Raw genomic sequence first — 21918 nt, forward strand, 5'->3', positions numbered from 1 at the left:
TTTTAAAACATTTTTAGTACGTCTCGACTGCTTTCTCCTATCTAACTACGTTTCGAGTCATACTTGAAGAAGATTAATTTAACAATGCGGATATTTATGCAATATAAATATTTCTTGTATAATAATTATATCTGTCATATATCAAAAAGAGGCTTTCTAAAATCTGCATATATGTATATTATAGCGATTTGTGATACTTATATGTTATATAGTATGCTTTGCATTTTAATGGATTGTTTTAGCGAATAAATATTTACGAATAAATCTTATTTTTAATTTAATTTTAAGAAGACTTTATTCTATTACAGACCTTATTTGATATTATAAATTAACAAATTGTGCAATAAAAAATTAGATAATAAATTTAAAAAAAAATTATTTTGAAAATAATATATAATTAACATATTTCATTTTGTAAAAATAAACTTTTTTTTAAAACTTTTTTATTCGCTTATAATTATATTAATTACAATAATATTGATGTTTCCCGTTTACAATATGTGTTATTATAGTTATGTCTTATATGTACTATATAAAATCTTGAGCTTCCATTTATTGTTAGCTTTAATAATATTGAACTAGGTATGTATGCTGAAGTTATCATCGAGTATTCTAACTGATGGTTGTTTCTTACTTTGTCTTTTCCGCTGTATATCCTGAATATCCAGATTATATAATAAATATTATAATAATTAATATATATATATATATATATATATATATAATATGTATCATATATAATATTATATAATAATAATTATATAATAATAAATTATATAATAAATATTATAATAATGTTATTATTCCGATGGATGCCATAAAAATTGATTTTGTGCAAAAAATTTGTTTTTATTATTTTGTAATTTCTTATGTCTTTTATAACTTACACTAGTTTACAAAAAAAATATTTTTTTCAATATTTTAAACCAGTATAGGAGATTAACAATCAAATTACATTCATTATATTTGAGCAGACTTTTCAGATGCCGTTAATCTTTTTTACAAAAAATCTCAAATATCGCAAAGAAGCCATTTTTTACACATTAAACTTGAATTATTTTGGAAACTTGATATGCTGTTGAAGTTGCAGTGAAATTTGGTTTGCGGCATCGTTTTCAGCACCTAAAAATCTATAAAAAATATTTCGTCTGTTTTAAAATAATTTTTGGCTGTATAAACTAGTATTATTTTTCTAGTATTAGTTTACCTACTTCAGAGTGGTGTTACAATATGCTTTTTTATGTTCGTCTATTGTGTTTGTATTGTCGCGTAGAAGTGCAATGTCGACTTCTGGTAGATACGTCTCTATGTCGTTGCGTTGCAATAAGCTTTTCTTCTCCGCTCGCGTTGATTATCGCTTCTTGAAGGGTCGCGTATCGCCGTGAGCGGACGAATATCTTCAAGTCGTCGTCGTATAATTTGGAAGTTTAATAACGCTTGCTTTTGTACAGTTTGTAAAATAACTCGTTTTTCCGCGGCGGAATAATTTTCGTCCTCTGTCATGGATTCATATAACGTCATAGCGAGTTTATTAACGCGTCGCCCGAACGTTTGCGCTGATTCGCTAATTTTTTGTTTGAGGGAATTGAATTTGAGTTGTAAGTGCGCCGTGCTTTCCTTGCTTGCTTGGTAATACGTCTTAAGTCGTTGCTTTAGTTCTTCGAATGTTCGGATATCTCGCATTTGAAAATCTTGCAAGGCTTTACCTTTTAACTTTAAACATAAAATTGCTTGTACCAATGACTCCTCTTCCGCGGGATTAATATTTTGGATGGCGTACGTGCTGATGTTTAAGAACTCTCGTAATCGGCTTTGCGATGTACCATTAAATTCCGGTATCATCTTCCTCGCTTCTTTCAACGATAGGAAATTCGGTGAGGTAGTGTTTCGTCGGTTTCTTATGTCGCGCTCGGTCTGTTCATAAATCACATTATACGCGTCTTCCGGGCGATTGTATACGTGTTGATGTGCACGTGTGTTCGCATTCTCCAATTGCGTTATTCGCCGGTTCAGCGAATTTACTTTTGCGTGTATTTCTTTTAATATGTCGAGGAGTTGCAGGTTGTTCTTAATTTCTTCGCTACGGGGGGTTCTATCTTGTTCTATTTGGCTGATAGTTTGTCGGAGTCTGTTTGTTTTGTCATCTACGGCAGTGACAGGTATATTCGCGGCAGTATTGTGAAGAGGGGTGGACATATTTCCCGCTTGAGTATAAATTTCGTCGAAAATATCGCTTTTGTAAGAAGTTAGTGAAAATTTCCTTCTTAAAGATACTCGACTTGGAGTTTTGCTAACATCTTGTCTTGTCTGACGATTTTCGTGTTGAGTCTCGTGGGCGAATAGACTTGCTTCAAAACTAGTAAACGGAAAATCGCGTTTGTTAACGACGTTCGAGGGTAATTCGGTTTCGCTATCGCTCGAATATTGCGCTTCTAAATTTCTACGCACGTTATCGAGATTCCGTCGCGTTACCGATGATGCTCTGACAGCTCGTCTTGCAGGTTTATTCAGTAACCATAATCGGTTCGCAATCGGTTGTCTAGAAGTGTTAGTGCTTTCTGACATTCGCTTTTTACAATAATAAAATTCTCGACTTACAGTACTAGCATCGCTATACGTCGGCTGTTGACGCTGCTGCAAGTTACTCGTCAACGTTAATACAACTGATGGCCCGACAGTTGATACAGCAGTTTGTTGCTCCATGTGACGCGTTGTCCATGACGTTGTTGTTCGGCATTGATCTTTAGATATCGCTATCATTTCAGTTATTTGATCCTGATTTTCTCACTGCTTGGGTTGTCCGCTGTTCTTGTTGCTGTGTTGTGACGTTAGTTGGTTTTCCGCCAGTTTTTTATACTAACGTGCCTGTCTTAACACTGTTTATAGGTCTTTTAGTTCGTCCAAGAGTCCGGTGATAATCCTTGGCAGATCCCACCGCTGCCACCAATTTTGTTATGCTGTAAATGAGGCACGAAATGTTAAGATCGTTGTCAGAAAGGAGATTGGAACCTCGGGTCCAGTATCAGAATTCACGGAGTTGGAACTTGAGAATGGAGCACTCTATGATGATGTTTTTAATTAAATCGTTCTTTTTATTTCATACTAGACTGTCTTATTTTAACACTGTCTTTCACTAAAACTAACATACAAATTTTGTATTACACACATTTTTGTCTTCTTGTTGCTACTGCTATTATTACTGTCCAGTGCGCGGTTGCGACTGATCTTTTATCCTCTGCTTTTTGGTAGGGGTACCTATAGATACAGGCCTCTGTATTTTCGAGGTCGATGTGCGGCCAAAGTCCAGATGCAAGCAAAGCAAAGTCGAACTTCTTCGCTTGCACTTTCGCAATTTTCTCGACTTCCGCGCGTGGAGTGCTGCGCTGGCGATTCCCCGATATACTTTAATAAATAATAATATTTAGCTTATAGGCTGTCAAGTTATAACAGTATAAAAACGTATATACACATTCTTATGTATACGTGAACATATGTATCAATAGCAATCTATATTGAAATTATTATATTATTATATTATTTTCACAGTTTAAAATAAAAATATAATTTAAGAAATAAAAAATCTTTATTAACTTGGCCTTCTGTGTATTAGCATTAAAAAAGATAACGGAAATTATAATAACAAGTTTTACTTTTTGAATAACAATAATTAAATATATATTTTTTAAAATTAACGCGAGTAATGATAACAAATTACTTTTCAGAGAGAAAAATAGATAATGATAACAAATTATTTTTGTAAAATAATTTTTCTAATTTTAATATATATATAATATATGTATGTATATATAAACTTATATATTACATATATATACATATATGTAAATATTATATATTATACATATATATATGTACATATATATTATATTTATCTAATTAACGGAAAATAAGTTATATTGTAATTATATATTAGTAAGTACAATCGCATTTTTTCTTAAATTGAACTCAAAATCTATTTTATAATATTATTCAATATTATCTATTATAATATTATACAATTTTTATTTAAGATTTGATTGTTTATTATGTACTCTACAATTACTAATAAGAGTCACAAATTAAAGAAAAAGTAAAAGTCATGTAATATTAAAAAATTGTGTAAAATTTAATCATTAAATAAAAATATAAATGTTGTTCGTTAATTATACAGATTATTTCTATCTACATCATATCACTATACTGACAATGAGTTAAATTTGCTTTACCTTCGCTTTATAAGTCGCTTGTTATAATAGCTTGTAGTCGCTTGCCACGAGGTACTTTGTAATAATTCCACTTCATTGCTAATTATATTTCATTATACTAGATTTAATTATTACTAGACCATTATATACTATTAGACTGCAATTACATAAACGTAATATAGTATCTGGAAGTGTTTGTAGGCTTGAATCAATGATAGGTTCGATATTGTGATTAATTAATAACATTTGCTATCTTATGTGGTGGGAAAAGTAGTTTAAGACGAGAAGTATTTAGTTCAGTACCGATGAAAATTATTTCTCTGCGAAAATAACTTTCCAGGTATATAATCAATCGTAATGAACTAAGATCGTCAGCAGTTTCGCATAAATGCTGTTTTACTTCAATACATTATACGTAAAACTTCTCTCGAATAATTTTAATGAAATGAGCAAATTCAAGTGTCCTACAAATAGGCTTCCACATTTTCAAAAGTAAAGCAGCTTTTGCAACTTCAAAAGGTATTAGTTTTAAATTATTATTTAACACACACACACACATATATATATATATATATATATGTGTGTACATATATGATGTATTAAAATATTAAGTAATAATAATTATAAAAAAATTGAAATATTAAAGAAAAGTTTGCAATATAAAACTAGATATTTTATCAAAATATTTAAGTTACATTTAATTATTATATTATTATTATATATGATATATTAATTATACAATATATTATATATTATTATTTTTTCAATACGTAAATTTTAGTAATTATTTAACAGACTAATTTCTAAAATTGTAATTATCAAAATAGCCTGATGTTCTTTAATAGCTTATCGCGCACACTGAAATCGATGCTCCAAATGTAGGATATAATATTAGGTAATGCTGTTTATATCTTATGCAACGCACATATGATGCTCGGCATCTCTCACGCACGACTGTGTCATTAGTCATTACACGTTTACACGAATATATAACGCTATCGACATCGCGAGGGTGATTAAAGTTCGCAATGTGCTTGCTTGAATATCCGTCGTGAGTTGCATCGAGGCACTTCCGTGTATTATTATGGAAGATAAAGCAACGCTGGGTCGAGTAATCGCGTTTCTGAAAGTATACCTCATGTTCGCGTGCTGTTGGCCTCTGCCATCGAACGCGACGAGGCTTCAGAGATTTCTTCGCACTGCCTTTCGATATTTTTGCTGCGCAAATTCGACGGTACTCAGCGTCGCGGCTGCATGGACTCTCTATAAGCACAGTGACGACGTCCTTCTAGTGATGAAGCTGGGATGTCAAGTGAGCGCTGTTTCGCAAGTCCCGTTACAAATAATGCTTTTTGCTTTGCAGGACAAACGTTTGCAGGTAAAAGTTTTATGGATACATTTCTTCCTTGAAAAAGTTATATTCCTCTTTGAGAATTTTATTAACAAGAATCTTTGCAAAAGATGATGGATAATTAATAATAAAATAAAAAAATTAACATTTGTCATATAAATACGTAGTTAAAATTATTTTTTTTATTATTGCTATAATTCTAATTTTAATAATTATTTTTCCGTTAAATTGTTTTATACATTCTATTTAAAATTTTAACAAAATGTATAGTATGTTTCCGCGTATTGAGATTTTTTTCTATAGCAATTATATATATATTTGTGTATGTATAAAAATATAATTGTAAATTTACTTATCTCATAAAATAAATAATTTTTTGAACATAATTTTTGTGATATTTATTATTTTCTATACATCATCTTTTGCAATTTTGTTATATATAAACAAATATATGAGATTTAAAAAAATTATAAATTGATATAAAGAGAAAGAAAGAGTAATTTAATAATACCTTTATTATAATCATTATTTATAATATTATTATTTATAAAACACAGTAACAAAATTATTAATATCAATTTCGACAAATTTACAGTTTATTGTTTTGGAAATGGAGAATTATTATAAGCAAGCGCAAAAATATGAAAAGGAAATTTTTCAAAAATATGTTGACAAATGCAAACCATTTTATGGTATGTAATTAATATGTAATTATTATTTCTATATTTTATACAAAAGTTTAATTATTTATATGTTTTATATAAACTAATCGATTAATTACGTACATTTTTTTAATGTTAAAACAAGTCAAAGATATATTAAATAAAATGCTGAACTTTTTATTTATATATTTACACATATTTTTGATAATTTACAAAAAATATGAGGATTATAGCTATCATAGTATTTCTTTTTTTCTTATGAAAAGAGAAATTTCATATAGGGGAAAGTAGGGTAAAACCGGGTAGGCAGGTCAAACCGGGTACCTCTATTTCTTCGTGATAAGTATTGTCGTTTGTGACCAATTTGTGTCATTAATTGTAAATTGACGTCATTATTATTGTGAGATGAACCGTGTCCACGTATACACGATACTTCTTTTTTAAGAGAAGTTTAAAATTTTCGAAACAAAAAAGATCGATATCGGAGCAACAATCAAGTCGTGGTGGACTTTTTCTATACAAAGCATCTATATTTTGATAAGTGCAGAACTGAAATCTGGACATATTAGAAAGTATAGATCGCATTAGTTTTCATCGTTTCTTTTACGTCGGAATACAGCCGCCGTGTTTATTATTTTCCTCATGTTGGGGCAAAATTGGGTATCTACGTGTAGGGCAAAACCGGGTACAAAAAATATAGGATTAAAAAATTAAATAATAAAAAAAGCAAGAAGACAGTTTATCTTTAGAAGAAAAAAAGATGTAGCCTGCATCTTTTGTAATAATTTGTACTTAACATCAATCAAAGGCTGGATACAGTGCATTACATATCCACGAGTTCTGCAGCTATGTAGAGCAAGATATTTGCTTTTTTGTGATTTTTGTTTATAGACATACACACAGAGAGAATTTTCTCTTAGAATTTACCCTGAAAATCGTGAGACAATATGGTATGAAAAGAATTTTTTAAATATGTTTGATTAATTTTACCATACTTTTAGTGAAACTATACTTTTAGTACAATTAATCAAACATATTTTATATTTTATTGTGATAGATATTATTATTTTTTATTATGTGATAAATATTAATCAGAAAAATTCTCATAAAATTCTTTTCATACCATATTGTCTCATAATTACCATGAGTTTTAGGGTAAATTCTAAGAGAAAATTCTCTCTGTGCATTTTTGTACTGTATTATGATTTAAATAAATCAAGATTTCGAAATTGCACGGTAATTTGCATGCTTTTAAATGAGTATCCGGTTTTATCCTACCGGTAAGGCAAAACCGGGTATTTTGACAACTTCGAAAAATCTTGTTATCCTTGGTAAGCAAATACTTATTTTCAGCAACTAGCCTTATTTTCTCGTAGTTTAAGGTTTACTTAACACTACTAACAGTCAATAGATTTTTTGTCTTTTAAATTTTTGTAAAAAGACAAATACAAAAAAGTATCCGGTTTTGCTCCACTTTCCCGTATTTGTTAATTAGATATATGTAGAATAAAATTAATTAGTTATATCACACGACATTATCTTACTATTAAATATAATAAAAATACAATAAAGATATATTATTAGACATATTATATATAAAAAATAAAAAGTCAATGACAAAATATTATCATAAATTAATAATCTTTTCTTGAATTTAATATTAAACATCAATTTTATACACATACACATATTATACACACACACACACACACACACACACACAATTTGTTTTATTATTTTGTGCATAAAAATATTGAGGTAAGATATAATAAAAAAATGAATATTTTACGAAATATTTTATAGTTTATGAAAATTATGTCAAATTATAGTAAATAATAAGTATGAAATATTCAATTTTTGATCATCCTACTCTTCTAATTTTTTATGCCGAATATTGTGAGGAATCGATTTATATAAAAAAGTTAGGGTGGTTTTATTATAAAAAATGATCTTTAAATGATCTTGCAAAATAACCTTAATTTTAAAAATGATCTTTTTTTTCCTCTTAAAGTCTTTTAACTTTTGTATGAAATATTTTCTTGTTATAGCCATAGTTTCAAAAACATTCGATTATATTAATTAAAATAAAACTCCATGTACCTATATATAATATATATACATATATTTGTATATTTGCTATAGGTACCATTCTTTGCTGGTTGGCAATGACAGGTATTAGCGTGATAGCCGCACCATTGTTTTCGTCGCAATCGTTTCCGAGTGAAGCAGAATATCCATTCGACGTACAACATCAACCATTGAAGACTCTCATTTATGCGCATCATGTATTGACTGCTTATCAAAGTGTGATACAAGTCAGCGCTAATACTTTTCCTGCTCTTCTACTTTGGTTTGTAGCCGCCAGGTTTCAAATTTTGTCCGTTCAATTTCGTACGGTGACGAATATGAAAGAACTCATAAAGTACACGCAAGAACATTATATATTACTTAGGTACGTATGAGATACCTATATATATGTATATATGTATAAAAAGATATATATATATATATATATATATATATAAAATACGAAATTATAAAAGACAATATGCTCAGGATTAATTGCAAGTTAGAAAATATAATATTATGTAATGCATTAATTTGTAAAAACTATATAAGAAAAGTTAAACGGATTATTAAAAGTGATGAGCAGTATTTACATTCTCATTTACATTAAAAGAATTATGTACTTATATTTTTGTTTAATCTTATGACATCTATCTGATTTTTTTCGCTCTCCTTTTAAACTTTAATTTACTTTGAGTATTTATTTCTATATTAATTTAAATTTCAAAATTTGTCATTTATACATACTTGATTATTTTTTTACTAAAAATGTATATAATTTATAAAATATAAAAGAGAAAGAAAAATTAACATAAAAATAGAAATATTAGCAGTTATCTCTGATTATATATATTATGTTTAATTTTTTTATAAATCTTTTTTTAATTTACATATAATGATTAAGGGATAAATAGAATTTTTTAAAAATTTATAATTTAATTTAAGTTTTATAAAATTTATTAAAAATGTTTCAAATATTTTTAAACAAATATAAAGTTAAAAAAAATTGAGTGCAAAGTTAAAATACATATATGCATGTTCGATTATTTATTAATAATAATCAGAAAACTGAAATAATACAATAGAGTATAAAACTGTTAAATAAAATAATATATAAAGTATTTAAAAAATCCATTTTTGAAACATTATTTTAAACTAAATTTTATTTATGCTACAAATCTTTCCACATACATATTTATCTGAAATCATTTGAGATACTCTTCAGTTTTGAATTTTTGAAAAACAAAGGTAACTTTTTTGGAGTTATATCTTATAATGTTCTTACTAATAATGGACAATCTTCATTACTTTTGTGCTTATTTTTAGTGTTCATTACTTTTTATTGTTTCTGAAAATGAGTTTTCTTTTACAGATATGCAAAAGAAGTAACGCTCGCAGTACGTTATATAGCATTATTATGCGTAACTTTTAGTACTGGCGCTGTAATATTCGGTTACCTTACCTTTATGAGCGTAAGTAATGTACCATGGTCTCGTGCGAAAATTATTGTGCACATACATTTTCCGCAAAAAATTTTTATATTTATTAATTATATACTTATTTAATTTTCATTATATTTATTTCGTTAAATTTTCATTATATTTATTTTCATATATTATTTTATATTACATATTTGCCCATACATATATGAAATATATTACAATTTGTGTTTTTTGTTTAATATAATAAGTTACATAATTACTTATTTAATAGTATATTAATTACTATATAATGTAGTAATATATTATAACTTATTACATTAAATAAAAATAAAATGAAACAAATTTCATATATGGACATATGTATGCATGTAATTAAAAGAAGTAATCTGCTGTATATATGTATAATATTATCTTTTTCCATTGTTTGCGTATAATAGCGTCAACCATGGTCAGTGAAATGGACGTTTCTCATGATAGCTTTTTGCGGCTTTGTAGAACTCTATATGTATGCCTGGCCAGCTGATAATGTAATGAGCACGGTTGGTTACTTACATAAAAAAATAAATTGCATAATTGTATATTATAGTAAATGTATATTATAGATATAATAATATTTTAATTAATGTGCTTCTCAAAAATTTTTATTAGAGTAGTGACATTGCGTCTGCTGCCTACGATTCATTATGGTACAACAATGATTTAGCCACGCGAAAGATTTTAATACATGTTATACAAAGAAGTCAACGTCCGGTCACTATTTCAATTCCATGTGCATTACCGGATTTATCCATGAATTATTACGCGTCGGTAAGAGCATTATTTAACAATTATTTTTTACTTATATTATATCTACATATATTATATACATATATTATATATGTATATATATTGTGTTATACATATATTTTTATATTATATATATTGTATCATACATATATTTATATATTATATATATTGTATTATATATATATTTATATATTATATATATTAATGTACATATATACACATATATACAATATGTCCAATTTTAATTGACCACCCCCATAAAAACTTTTTTATTTTTGATTGTACAATAAAATGTTTCTGACAAGAGTTATTGTTTGATATGAATGGAGACAGAAGATGGCGCTACTGACTTTTTTCTGAAAGATGTTTTTTAAGGTTATTTGAAGGTTACTTATTTTTTTAAATGAAACTACTATAATTTTTTTATAATATAATATAAATCGATTCCTCGCAGTTTTTTCGGCGTATAAAGTTATAACGGTAAGATAAGACTAAAAAAATTAATAGTTTATAAAGTATTTTATTTGTCTGAAACATTTTATTGTACAATCAAAAATAAAAAAGTTTTGGAGGATAGTCGATTAAAATTAGACACCCTGTATATATGTATACATATTGATTTATTTATTGTAACAAAAATCACATTTATGTGTAATATATATACTTAGCAAGCAAAATAAGAACATATAGATTTTAAACATAAGTTTTATAATAATTTTAGTCAGGCACCTAGGATTTTGTATTATATTTCTATTTATTCTCGTGTCTATTATATCATTATCAACATTGAATTTTAGCAATAAGATTTGTTCTGAATTTAAATTTATTTTTCAGATTATTTAAATAAATAATCACATGTATCTTAGAATTAAAATAAATTGTTAATAATATCGATTTTCTCTTTTATTTTTTTAGTATATCTCAACTGTTTTTTCATACATGGCATCTGTGCGACTTATAATGGGTCAAGAGTAGAAGAAAAATTTTAATTATAGTAAAAATTTGCGCAACTGCATTTTCATGAAATGTCGGCTATGTTATAGAACTGCAGAATTATAATAAAACTTGCACAAAGATACTCTAAAGGTAGCTTTATAATTTCCATACACGTAAAAATTTTATAATATTGTAATATTATTTAATTACAAAATATCCATAACAAAAAATAAGTTATTTATTTTATTTAATAACAATTATTATTTTAATAATACAAAAGTAGTACAAGTTACATTTATATTACAAATGAATTTTATATTTTAACAAAATAACTTTTTGGACGTAAACTTGGCTTCTTTCTTTTATCTTTCTTTAAGAAGTTAATTTCTTAACAATTATATTAACTATTTAATTTCCTAACTCTTTTTTAAACTATTTAATTACAATAAAATTACAATAAAACGATATACGAATTTTAAATTACTGTTACAACTTAACTTGAACTTAATATGAATATTTAAATTCAAAAATTTTCCCATTTTTTGTTATTCTCATATTTAATTCTCTATTTCTCGTGATTATATGTATATATTAAAAATGTAAAGAAAATATAAAATATAAACATATATTGTAAATTGAATTAATTTAATGTGTTCTTAATTCTATTTCAACAATTAAATAAAAACAATTAGAATTTTAGTAATCCTCAAAAATATATATATTTATGTTTTCTATAATAGAACTCTGTTTGCCTCTCTTTTTTCTTTCCTCCTCGCACTCTTTCTTTCTTTTTACTCCTTCTTCTTCTCTATTTCTCTCTTTCTTCTCTTTCCTCTTTTTCTTTTCCAGTTTTCTTTTCTTTCCTCTTTTCTCTCTTCTTTCCCATCTTTTCTCTCTTTATCACCCTTTTTTTCCCCTTTTTTCCTCCTTTTCTCTCCCTTTCTTCTAATTTCTTTTCCATTTCTGTTTTTTACTTTTTCTTCTTTTGTCTCTCTTTTTTCATTCTTTCATCTTCCTTCCTCTTCCCCTTCTTTTTTTCTCTTTCTATTTTTCATTACTTTTTTATCTTTTTCTTTTTTCCTTTTTTCTTTTCTTTACTATCCCTTTTTTATCCTCTTTTTCTTCTTTGTTTCTATCCTTGTTTTCTCTCCTTTTAAAATCCTCAAAATATAATCTTTGATAAAAAAAATTGTCAAAACAATTGTTTTCAATAAATATAATATAATAATTAAAGTAATTACAAATAATAAATAAAATATATAATTAAAGTAATTACAAGTAATGAAATTAATGCAAAAAACTTGGTTCTACTATGTAAATATTATTTTCATATAATAATGCACAAATAAATTATTATATAAGTATAAAATTCCGCATATATGTAATTTTATATAACTTTTTAGTGTATAGAAACATGTTTTTTTAAATTGTACTCTTAAAATTATCTTAAAATTATTTCACTTTTTACAATCAAATTTTTAATTAATATTTTATTATTTGTTTTAAAATATGTAACAAAGATAAAACTAATAATAATTAAAATTTACAAATTATAGGCAAAATTATAATATATAAAATAATATAAAAATATAAAATTTACAGTCACTAATTAAAAATATATAAAATGTATGGCCATTAAATACAAATATTTATGGCCATTAAATAGAAATATAAATAAGAAATATTAATTAATAATAATTTATAGAGAGTATTTAGTCTACATCGGGTCACTATTAAATCCGAAATCGAACTGAATTCGTTTTACACATATTATACACAAACACACACACACACACACACTCTTTTTAAAAAATTTTATAATTTAACACTATTTAATTATTATTTAACAATATTTATTATTTAACACTATTTAAAAAATTTTAAAATATGATAAAATATCAGTTTGCTAGAAGAAAATCTACAATTAATTGTCAGTTTTATTGCTAATTATACTTTATTATATATTATATTTAATTATTACTAGACAATTGCCGTTAGTTGGTAATTACTTAAACGCAATGTAGAGTCTAACAGCGTTTGTAGGCAGGAGATAATGTAATGTTCGATGCACGATGATTAATTAATGATCATTATCTTCTTATATAGTGGGAAAGCAATTCAAGACAAGATATCTAGTCAGTATCGATGAAAATTATTTCACCTGCATAACTTTCCAGGTAGCAATCAATCTAACTAAGAACATTTCTCGCCAGTGTTACAAATTCAATATTGTACGCAAAACTCTTCCCTCGAGTCTCTCTTAATAGTCTTAATAAAATAATAAAATAGGAATCATGTCCTACACATAATCTCCCACATTCCCCAAAGTAAAACAACTTCTACAAATTTCAAAGTATCAGAGTTTCAAATATATATATACATATATTTAATATATAAAATTTATTAAAATATTAAATAATTATATAGAAATACGAAATTATGAAAAAGTTTTCAATATTATAAGTATATATATATTTCTTTCACAAAATGTATAATATTATTTTTAATAATTTTATTTTTGCAACCATTTAGTTCATTATTTTATAAAATTGTAACCAGAGTGTGTTAAGAAGGGAAAAATTAAACCTAATATCTTCTAATATATCACCTATTGAAATCTTTCGAAAATCGATGCGTTCTGTTCCGAATATAGGCTGCGCAACGCGTTACTTATATCTTATGCACCGCGCGTACAATAATTCGAGTAAATAACCTCAGCGATATTGCGAGGGTGATCATGTGAGGGGTTCATGTGTTATGCCAGCTTAAGTTTCCACCGTAAATTAGCACGAGGAACACTTCCGTGTATGTAATGGAGGAAAAGGTAACATTGGATAGGGTGATCGCTTTTCTGAGGGTATACCTGATGTTCGCCTGCTGTTGGCCGCTATCACCGAACGCGACGAGACTTCGACGATTTCTTCACAGTGCCTTTCGATATTTCTGCTGCGCGAACTCGACGATATTCATCGTCGCGGTGATATGGACAATCTGCAAACATAAGGATTACATGGTTGTGATGAAACTGGGATGCGACTTGAGCGCCGCCTTACAAATTCTACTGCAGCTGATACTTTTCGCAATGCAGGACAAACGTTTGCAGGTAAGATATACCCAGTGTTGTGCTTATTGTTAGATGATTTTAAAATTAACTATTAGATAAAGATGAGATGAAAATATGTAAATTCATCTTAGATAAGATCAAGATGATTTTGTTTTAAATATATCTAGATAAAAGATAAAATTATATGACGATTCATTTAGATAACTTCCAGATAATATTTTTTTTTAAACCGCTTATGTAAACACAGTTATAAAAAATGTAAATTATAAAAGGAATATAGAAATATATTCATATTTTTATTTGTAAGTTTTTATCGCTTACTTCTTAAGTTCTACTACTTAAGTATTTTTATGTGCTATAACTTTAAACCAAATTATCACTATCTAGATAATTTCTAGATAATTTAGTAAAGATATACTTTTTCAACTAAGATGCAGATATAGATAATACATATTTTTATTATCTATATAAAGACAAGATGACGCCAAAATTTTATCTAGATGATTATCTATATAATTTTATTTAGATAATAGTAAACACTGGATATACCTACACAAAAGTAAAGAAAGTAATAAAGATATAATATAAAGTAAAAACAAATAACATAATAAATTAAATACGCAAACGGTGGATGTCAGCAGTTAAAAAGGCGATATGATAAATTATTCTTTTTTAATATTAGTGACAGGTCTATTATTTATTTATTTATTATATTCTCTTTTATCCTCCCCAGTGACTTTTTGTAATTATTTATAATTTTGCGCTGAAGATAATCCGAAATAGGGATGAAAACGTCCGCTAATGTTTTTGGATTTATAAATATAATAAAGTAATTTCTCTTTTTCGCGCTCCCCAACAATCGCGCTTGTGCTCTTAGCCATCCTTTATTTTATCTTTAAATTATCAAGAGCCTTATTTCTACGCCTGATTAAAACGTTACATGAAATGAATATTATTTTAGGCATAATTATTGTAATACTTGTTATTTTTTAGATTTTGCGCCATAGATTTTGCAACTTTCTCGTGTACAATCAATATGATCTAAGTTGGTCTAATTGATAATAAAATATTTCAATAGTAGTTTACGCATTCATAAAACAATAACAAAATTATTAATAATTGGTTTTGATAAATGCAGTTTATTGTTTTGGAAATTGAGGATTATTACCAGCAAGCTCAAAAACATGAAAAAGAAATTTTTCAACGCTATGTTGACAGATGCAAGTTGTTTTATGGTATGTACAAAAAATATACTTTTTTAATATAAACTTATCTTGAATTAATTGTGTGCATATTAAGCACAATGATATTTAATGAGTTAATAACACTAGTTTAGAAAAAATATTTTTGCTTTTTTTAATATTTTAAACCAGACAAGATGTTTCTTATAGATTTTTGGATGTTGAACACGATGCCGCAAACCAATTTTTACTAATACGTCAGATTTCCGAAACAATTGAGATTTAATATGTAAAAAATAGCTTATTTTTTACGACATTCCACCTATGATGATGAAATCATATAATTGTATTCATAATGTGTAATATTAAGGCTATCGATGCACATATACAGTGTAACTTATCGTGATAGATTTCACTAAATGTATATTTATATGTATATGTATACAATATGTTGTCTCATTTTAATTACCTACCTTGAATTTTTCGAAACAAATTTTTGAAAAAATGTTTCAGACAAAAGTTGTATGATCTAAAGGGGGACAAATAATTATAAAATCAATTTTGAAAAAAATTTTTTCCCAAACCTTTTTCTTTAACAGTATCTCTATTATATGAGAAATAGCTTCCAGCTTTAATCTTTCATAACACGGCTAAAAAGTTAAATATTGAAATTTAAAAAATGCATTTTATACGGGATGAGCAATACGTTCACGATATTTGATCAGACTTTCCGGATAACGTTAACTTTTTTTACAAAAAAATCTTAAATATCGCAAAAAAGCCAGTTTTTACATATTAAACCTCAATTATTTTGGAAATCTGACGTGCTAGTGAAATTTAGTTTGCGGCATCGTTTTTAGCACTCAAAAATCTATAAGAAACACTTTGTTTGGCTTAAAATAATTTTTATCTGTAAACTGGTGTAATTTATACTATCAATATTGTTATAATAAGGATAATTATTCCGCTCGATGTCATTACATAAATAAATTGTTTTTGTGTGTTTGTTTGTTTGCGAAGAATTTATTTTCGTTATTGATGTCTCTTAATTTGTCTTTTAGTTCTGCTAATTCGGAGCGGTGTTGTAAAATGTTTTGTTTCCAGTTTAGTATGTCTGTATTGTTTCGTAACAATAACAATGTTATGTTGACTTTTATTTCTCAGTCTCTGTCTGACTGTTTTTCGACATACATACGTATATCATGAATTTATTCTACTTTTGTTACGAATACGGATTTCGCTTTAGAAAAGGAAGGCATAAACCCTTCTGTGAATTATGTGTACGTGAACCTGTTGTGGGGCTCGAGTTATCAAATGATCCCATGGTGTGTGCTTGTTACGCGGTTTATCGGAGTCCCAATACTCCATACTCATTGCGAATAACTGTAGATGTTATCACTGACTGTGGAACGGTGACGGAAGTTGTGCCCTGGCCCAGGTGGGATATTTCCATTCCCTTGAGGTGTGCAGTAAAGGCCTTTGAGGAAGGGCGACCCTTCCCTTATTACGGGTATTTGCCTAAAAGTTTACGCCTGTATAAAAATATCGATCCGAAAAGGTGCAATGATTCCGAGATTCTGAGCTTCTGCAATTTCCTGAAAACCGTGATTGAACCTGAGCCGCGATAAAGGTTTTTATTCTGTTATTTTAATTTCTTTCTTTTCTTTCGCTTTTCAATTTTCTATGAGCGTTTTTAGTTTATTTACATGTATCCATTATTTGCCGGATGATAGACGGTTTGTATTTTATCGATTTTAAATAATTTACAAGTATTTTTAAATATTTTGCTCATAAAATTTGTACCTTGCTATCTGTTAATATTTTTTCGGAAATCCCGTATCGCAAATTGTCCAGTTCTTTATCGAAAAAAGATCGTGTTACACACTTGGTAATATTGAAAAAGCGTCATTGCGAATTCTTAACAAACAGCGAAATTTTTAAATGGTTACATATTGCTTTTAACTCAGACAAACTGAAGACAACAAAATCAAAAAAGCGTCAAGAATTGAACAACAAAAAGAGTATTATATTCTATTTAAACATAGCAACTATTTTAAACAATAGCAGCATTTCTGTGTTTATTTACTAAAGTGAAACTTGGCATCACCCTTATCTCACTTGTCATATTTAACTTTGCATCTATCAGATGACTTATTTATTCCTTGCAGAATTATATTAATGGAGAGGAATATAAAAATTTGAAGGCCTGCAAAATTTTCAACTGAAAGTCTTTCAATGAAAAAAATGGGAAACACTCTTTGAGAACATAATAATGAAACCAGAAATTTAACAAAAGCTAGTCAAATAAAATATTAATTCTATTATTTAATAATATAATTTTGATTTTAGTTAGTATTTCCTATTTTACATGTGTAGCTTATTTTTATAAAATTTTTTCTTAAAAAATGAGAAGTGTTTTTAACTAAACCAATAAGATTCCTTTCTTATAAAAAGAGAGGAGAGAGAAAGAAAAGGGGGGAAGGAAAGGTGAAGAGGAGAGAGGGGGAGGAGCAAGGGAGAGAAAAAGGAAGAGAGAGAGAGAGAGAGAGAGAGAGAGAGAGAGAGAGAGAGAGAGAAGGGGTTAATTTTATATTAATTTATTATTTTTATGAAATTAACTCAGTACTGAGTACATTAAAATAATTACTAACTATATTAAATATATAATTTAATCTTTAAATCATGATGAAAATGATTGTTATTATATAAATTACTAAAGATATTAAATATAATAATCTTCAAATTAATGGTTATTAATGATTATTATTTTTTAAATTAAAAAACATTTTTTTGTATTCAACATTATGTAAATAATAAATTATATAAATATCAATTACCATAGGTAGCATTTTTTGCTGGGTAATAATGACAGCCATCAGTATGATAGCTACACCCTTGTTTTCGCCACAACCGTTTCCCAGCGCGGCGGAGTATCCATTTGATGTACAACATCAACCATTGAAAACTATTATCTTTGCACATCATATGTTAACTATTTATCAAAGTATGACACAAGTTAGCGCCAATAGTTTTCCTGCTCTTCTACTTTGGTTTGTAGCCGTCAGATTTCACATTTTATCCGAACGCTATCGTACGATGACGAATATGAAAGAGTTCATAAAGTACACTCGAGAACACTACATATTACTCAGGTACATAATATACATATACGTATATATATGTATGTATGTTTTAGTAATTAGTAAATGTATGTATGTTTTAGTAATTAGTAAATGTATATTTGTAAATGTATGTTACGCTAAAGCAGGCATGTCAAACACGGCCCGCCAACGAAAAAACTGCGGCCCGCCGAAACTTCTTGAAAATCTTTTCAAAAAAATTGTTTTGTGAAAAACGATGTCAAATATCTTCTAAAAAATAATATTAAATTGTGATTTTGTTTATTTTTCATTATAGTTTCTATTTTTGTTTTTTATAAAAAAAAGTAAAATATTTTTTATTATAGTTTCTATTTTTATTTTTTTATTTAAAAAATCGTAAAATATTTTTATTTAAAAAGTAACATAAGATATAAATACAAAGCGACTATGTATAATATACATTGAATATACTAAATATAATAATTTAAAAAATCGTATTTTATTTATTCTAAGAACATTGAAAACATGCGGCCCTCAGCTTAATACAAAATAGATCATGTGGCCCATAATGCAAAACGAGTTTGGCATGCCTGCGCTAAAGTAAACATTTATCAAAATCTTAAGTATACGATATTGAGCGACCTTTTCGCATCTCTTATACAAAATAGATTATAAAAAATGATAAAACATAATATAATCGAAAGGCAGATAATGCAAAAATAAATCAAAAAAGTAAATAAAAGTTTTTTGTATAGTGTTACTTTGTTTTAAAAAAATTAATATACGTTTACAATTTTATTTTAAATTTGAATTATTTTAAACTCGAGTAATCTTGCGCTATACATTATTAAACTCAATAACTGGTTAAATTAAATATAAAAATAAAATGTTTTAAAACATGACATATCTCAATTATCAGAAACAATTTCCAAATGATTCAAAGTACAAATTACTCTCACGCCTTCAGTCTTTATACAGGGTGTTTCTTATGTCAAAAATTCAAGAAGTGATTCCTTGGATCATTTTATGAAAATTTATACTTCTGATGATTTTTCGAAAATCGCTTTGTTTCGAGGATATAGGACGATAAAAATTTACAAGAAATACAATATTTTCACAACAGTAATATCATTGCAATATTTTCAACACATTCCGACATCACTGTGTGTGTGTGTATGTGTGTGGTAACAACAAAAAAGTTCTTTGAACACTACATTAATAACTTTTACAAGTAGGTATTAATTATTTTCTTATATAAATTTTTATCGTTCTGTATTTTCAAAACAAAATGATTTTTGAAAAATCATCAAAAGTATAAATTTTTATAAAATAACCCAAGGAATCATCCCTTGAATTTTTGACATATGTTTGAGAAATACCCTGTGTAATACATCTCAAAAGATTATTTATAAAATGTAGGTTTTCATAAATAATTATTTTTGTTAGAGTTTGACATTATCTTTAGTAAATTTATATGCACCGAAAATTTTTCATATATTTATTTCAAATTACTTGAAATATTTTTATTGTTAATATTTATTATATATTAAATATACCATCCAATTTTTAAAAAATTTTATTTAATTAATTTTATTATTAATATTAAATATTAAATATTAAATATATTAAATATTATTGATAAAAGTATAATTTAATTAAATTTTGAGAAAAAATTACATGATATATAAATTTTTTTGAAAATATATCTTTATAAATAATAAAATAATTTGTATAGCAGCACATTTTTATTAATATGAGATAAAATATCAAATAATTAATCGTTCTACTAATTTTATATATAAGAAACATTAGATATAATTAAGTATTCTGACAATGAATTACTTACAGATATGCAAAAGAAGTAGCGCTCGCAATTCGTTATATAGCGCTATTATGCGTAACTTTTAGTATTGGTGCTGTAATATTTGGTTATCTTACTTTTATAAGCGTAAGTATAATATATATATATATTATATACTTTCCCGAGTAAGAAAATTATTACATATTCTGCATCATTACCGTTTTATAATAAGATTACTTTATGTTCTCATTTATTTACAGAGAACAAAATATACTTAATCTAATTATATAAAAAAATATATAATATAATAATTGTATATAAAAATATTAAATAAATTCATATTTCTCTCACTTAATTTGTCATACAGTATATTTATGTATGTATATGTATGCACATGGTAATGTATGCAGAAGCAGCCATGGTCAGTGAAATGGACGTATCTTATGATAGCTTTCGGAGGTTTTGTAGAACTTTACATGTACGCCTGGCCAGCTGACAATGTAATCAACATGGTAAATTATTTAATAAATAGATTGCAATTTAACTTATAATATAGATAATATAAATTGTTGTTATAATGTTTTTTAAACTAATGTGTTATGCAAACTTTGATTAGAGCACCGACATTGCGTCAGCTATTTATGATTCATTATGGTATGACGGTGACTTGGCCATGCGAAAACTTTTAATACATGTTATACTAAGAAGTCAACATCCGGTCACTGTTTCAATTCCATGCGCATTACCAAGTTTGTCGATTAATTATTATGCTACAGTAAGTGTTTAACTATCTCTAACCTTTTATATATATATATATATATATATATATATATTATGTATTATATTTTATGCATTACTATTATTATATCATTTTTTTGTATTTATTCTATATTTTTTTCTTTGAATTGCAATCTATTTTTTAGATTTTTATATGCAACAGCAATTGCTATGCAACATTATTTAAGAGTAGTCAATAACATAGTTTTTTTTTAATTTTTCAGTATGTTTCGACCGTTTTTTCGTACATGGCATTTGTGCGTATTTTAATGGGTCAGGAGTAAAAGAAGATTCAAATCTAGAATAAAAATCAATGAATTGTATTTTCATAAAACGTTTGTTATGATATAGAATCACAGTGTTGTAATGAAAATTTGCACTTGTTAGTAAAATCATCATGCAACTATTCTTATATACTTATATTTTATAAATTAGTTATGTTTATAAATTACAAGAATTATTATTTGACTTTTATCTATCGCAATTAATATGTATTTTAATAAAACATTTGACAACAAGTGATATAATAAATTATACTTTTCTTAGTA

General features: G+C 26.6%; 3 protein-coding genes across 6 annotated transcripts; 2 read left to right on the forward strand and 1 right to left on the reverse strand.

The window, feature by feature from the left end:
- Positions 1 to 432: 432 nt before the first annotated feature.
- On the reverse strand, positions 433 to 5454 carry LOC145947184 (uncharacterized). 4 transcript variants are annotated; one of them, XR_014427132.1, is made up of 3 exons: positions 4224 to 4435; positions 1208 to 3402; positions 433 to 1130 (listed from the first exon to the last, which is right to left on the reverse strand). XR_014427132.1 is itself a non-coding variant. In XM_083056976.1 (2 exons), the coding sequence occupies exon 2, from the start codon at positions 2758 to 2760 to the stop codon at positions 1306 to 1308; it is 1455 nt and encodes a 484-aa protein (XP_082913102.1). In that variant the 5' UTR covers positions 2761 to 3402; positions 4224 to 4435; the 3' UTR covers positions 1137 to 1305. The 4 variants fall into 4 exon arrangements, 1 of the variants encoding a protein (XP_082913102.1); XR_014427131.1 differs by lacking the exon at positions 4224 to 4435 and adding an exon at positions 5338 to 5454 and having other exon boundaries at positions 436 to 1130; positions 1212 to 3402; XR_014427130.1 differs by having other exon boundaries at positions 436 to 1130; positions 1212 to 3402; positions 4224 to 4434.
- On the forward strand, positions 5004 to 11674 carry LOC145947186 (odorant receptor 4-like). Its single transcript, XM_083056977.1, has 7 exons — positions 5004 to 5580; positions 6149 to 6245; positions 8358 to 8667; positions 9655 to 9754; positions 10162 to 10263; positions 10373 to 10531; positions 11426 to 11674. The coding sequence occupies exons 1-7, from the start codon at positions 5287 to 5289 to the stop codon at positions 11483 to 11485; spliced, it is 1122 nt and encodes a 373-aa protein (XP_082913103.1). The 5' UTR covers positions 5004 to 5286; the 3' UTR covers positions 11486 to 11674.
- Positions 11675 to 14070: 2396 nt separating this feature from the next.
- Positions 14071 to 21868, forward strand: LOC145947191 (odorant receptor Or2-like). The gene is made up of 7 exons (XM_083056986.1): positions 14071 to 14549; positions 15649 to 15745; positions 18534 to 18843; positions 20641 to 20740; positions 21004 to 21105; positions 21210 to 21368; positions 21595 to 21868. Exons 1-7 carry the CDS (start codon positions 14259 to 14261, stop codon positions 21652 to 21654), a joined length of 1119 nt encoding a protein of 372 aa, XP_082913112.1. The 5' UTR covers positions 14071 to 14258; the 3' UTR covers positions 21655 to 21868.
- The last annotated feature ends 50 nt before the right edge of the window (positions 21869 to 21918 follow it).

Source organism: Prenolepis imparis, unplaced genomic scaffold, assembly GCF_030444845.1.
Source record: "Prenolepis imparis isolate NDT839.2.m4 unplaced genomic scaffold, iyPreImpa1.0 SCAF_52, whole genome shotgun sequence".
NCBI lineage: Eukaryota > Metazoa > Arthropoda > Insecta > Hymenoptera > Formicidae > Prenolepis > Prenolepis imparis.

Bases quoted from the DNA above. Each gene is read 5' to 3' on its own strand.
- LOC145947184 (XM_083056976.1), bottom strand. From the start codon at position 2,760: ATGATAGCGATATCTAAAGATCAATGCCGAACAACAACGTCATGGACA.
- LOC145947186 (XM_083056977.1), top strand. From the start codon at position 5,287: ATGGAAGATAAAGCAACGCTGGGTCGAGTAATCGCGTTTCTGAAAGTA. The intron at 8,668-9,654 runs GTACGTATGAGA...TTTCTTTTACAG, and splicing joins GAACATTATATATTACTTAG to ATATGCAAAAGAAGTAACGC. The intron at 10,532-11,425 runs GTAAGAGCATTA...TTATTTTTTTAG, and splicing joins CCATGAATTATTACGCGTCG to TATATCTCAACTGTTTTTTC.
- LOC145947191 (XM_083056986.1), top strand. From the start codon at position 14,259: ATGGAGGAAAAGGTAACATTGGATAGGGTGATCGCTTTTCTGAGGGTA. The intron at 14,550-15,648 runs GTAAGATATACC...TGATAAATGCAG, and splicing joins TGCAGGACAAACGTTTGCAG to TTTATTGTTTTGGAAATTGA. The intron at 20,741-21,003 runs GTAAGTATAATA...TAATGTATGCAG, and splicing joins GTTATCTTACTTTTATAAGC to AAGCAGCCATGGTCAGTGAA.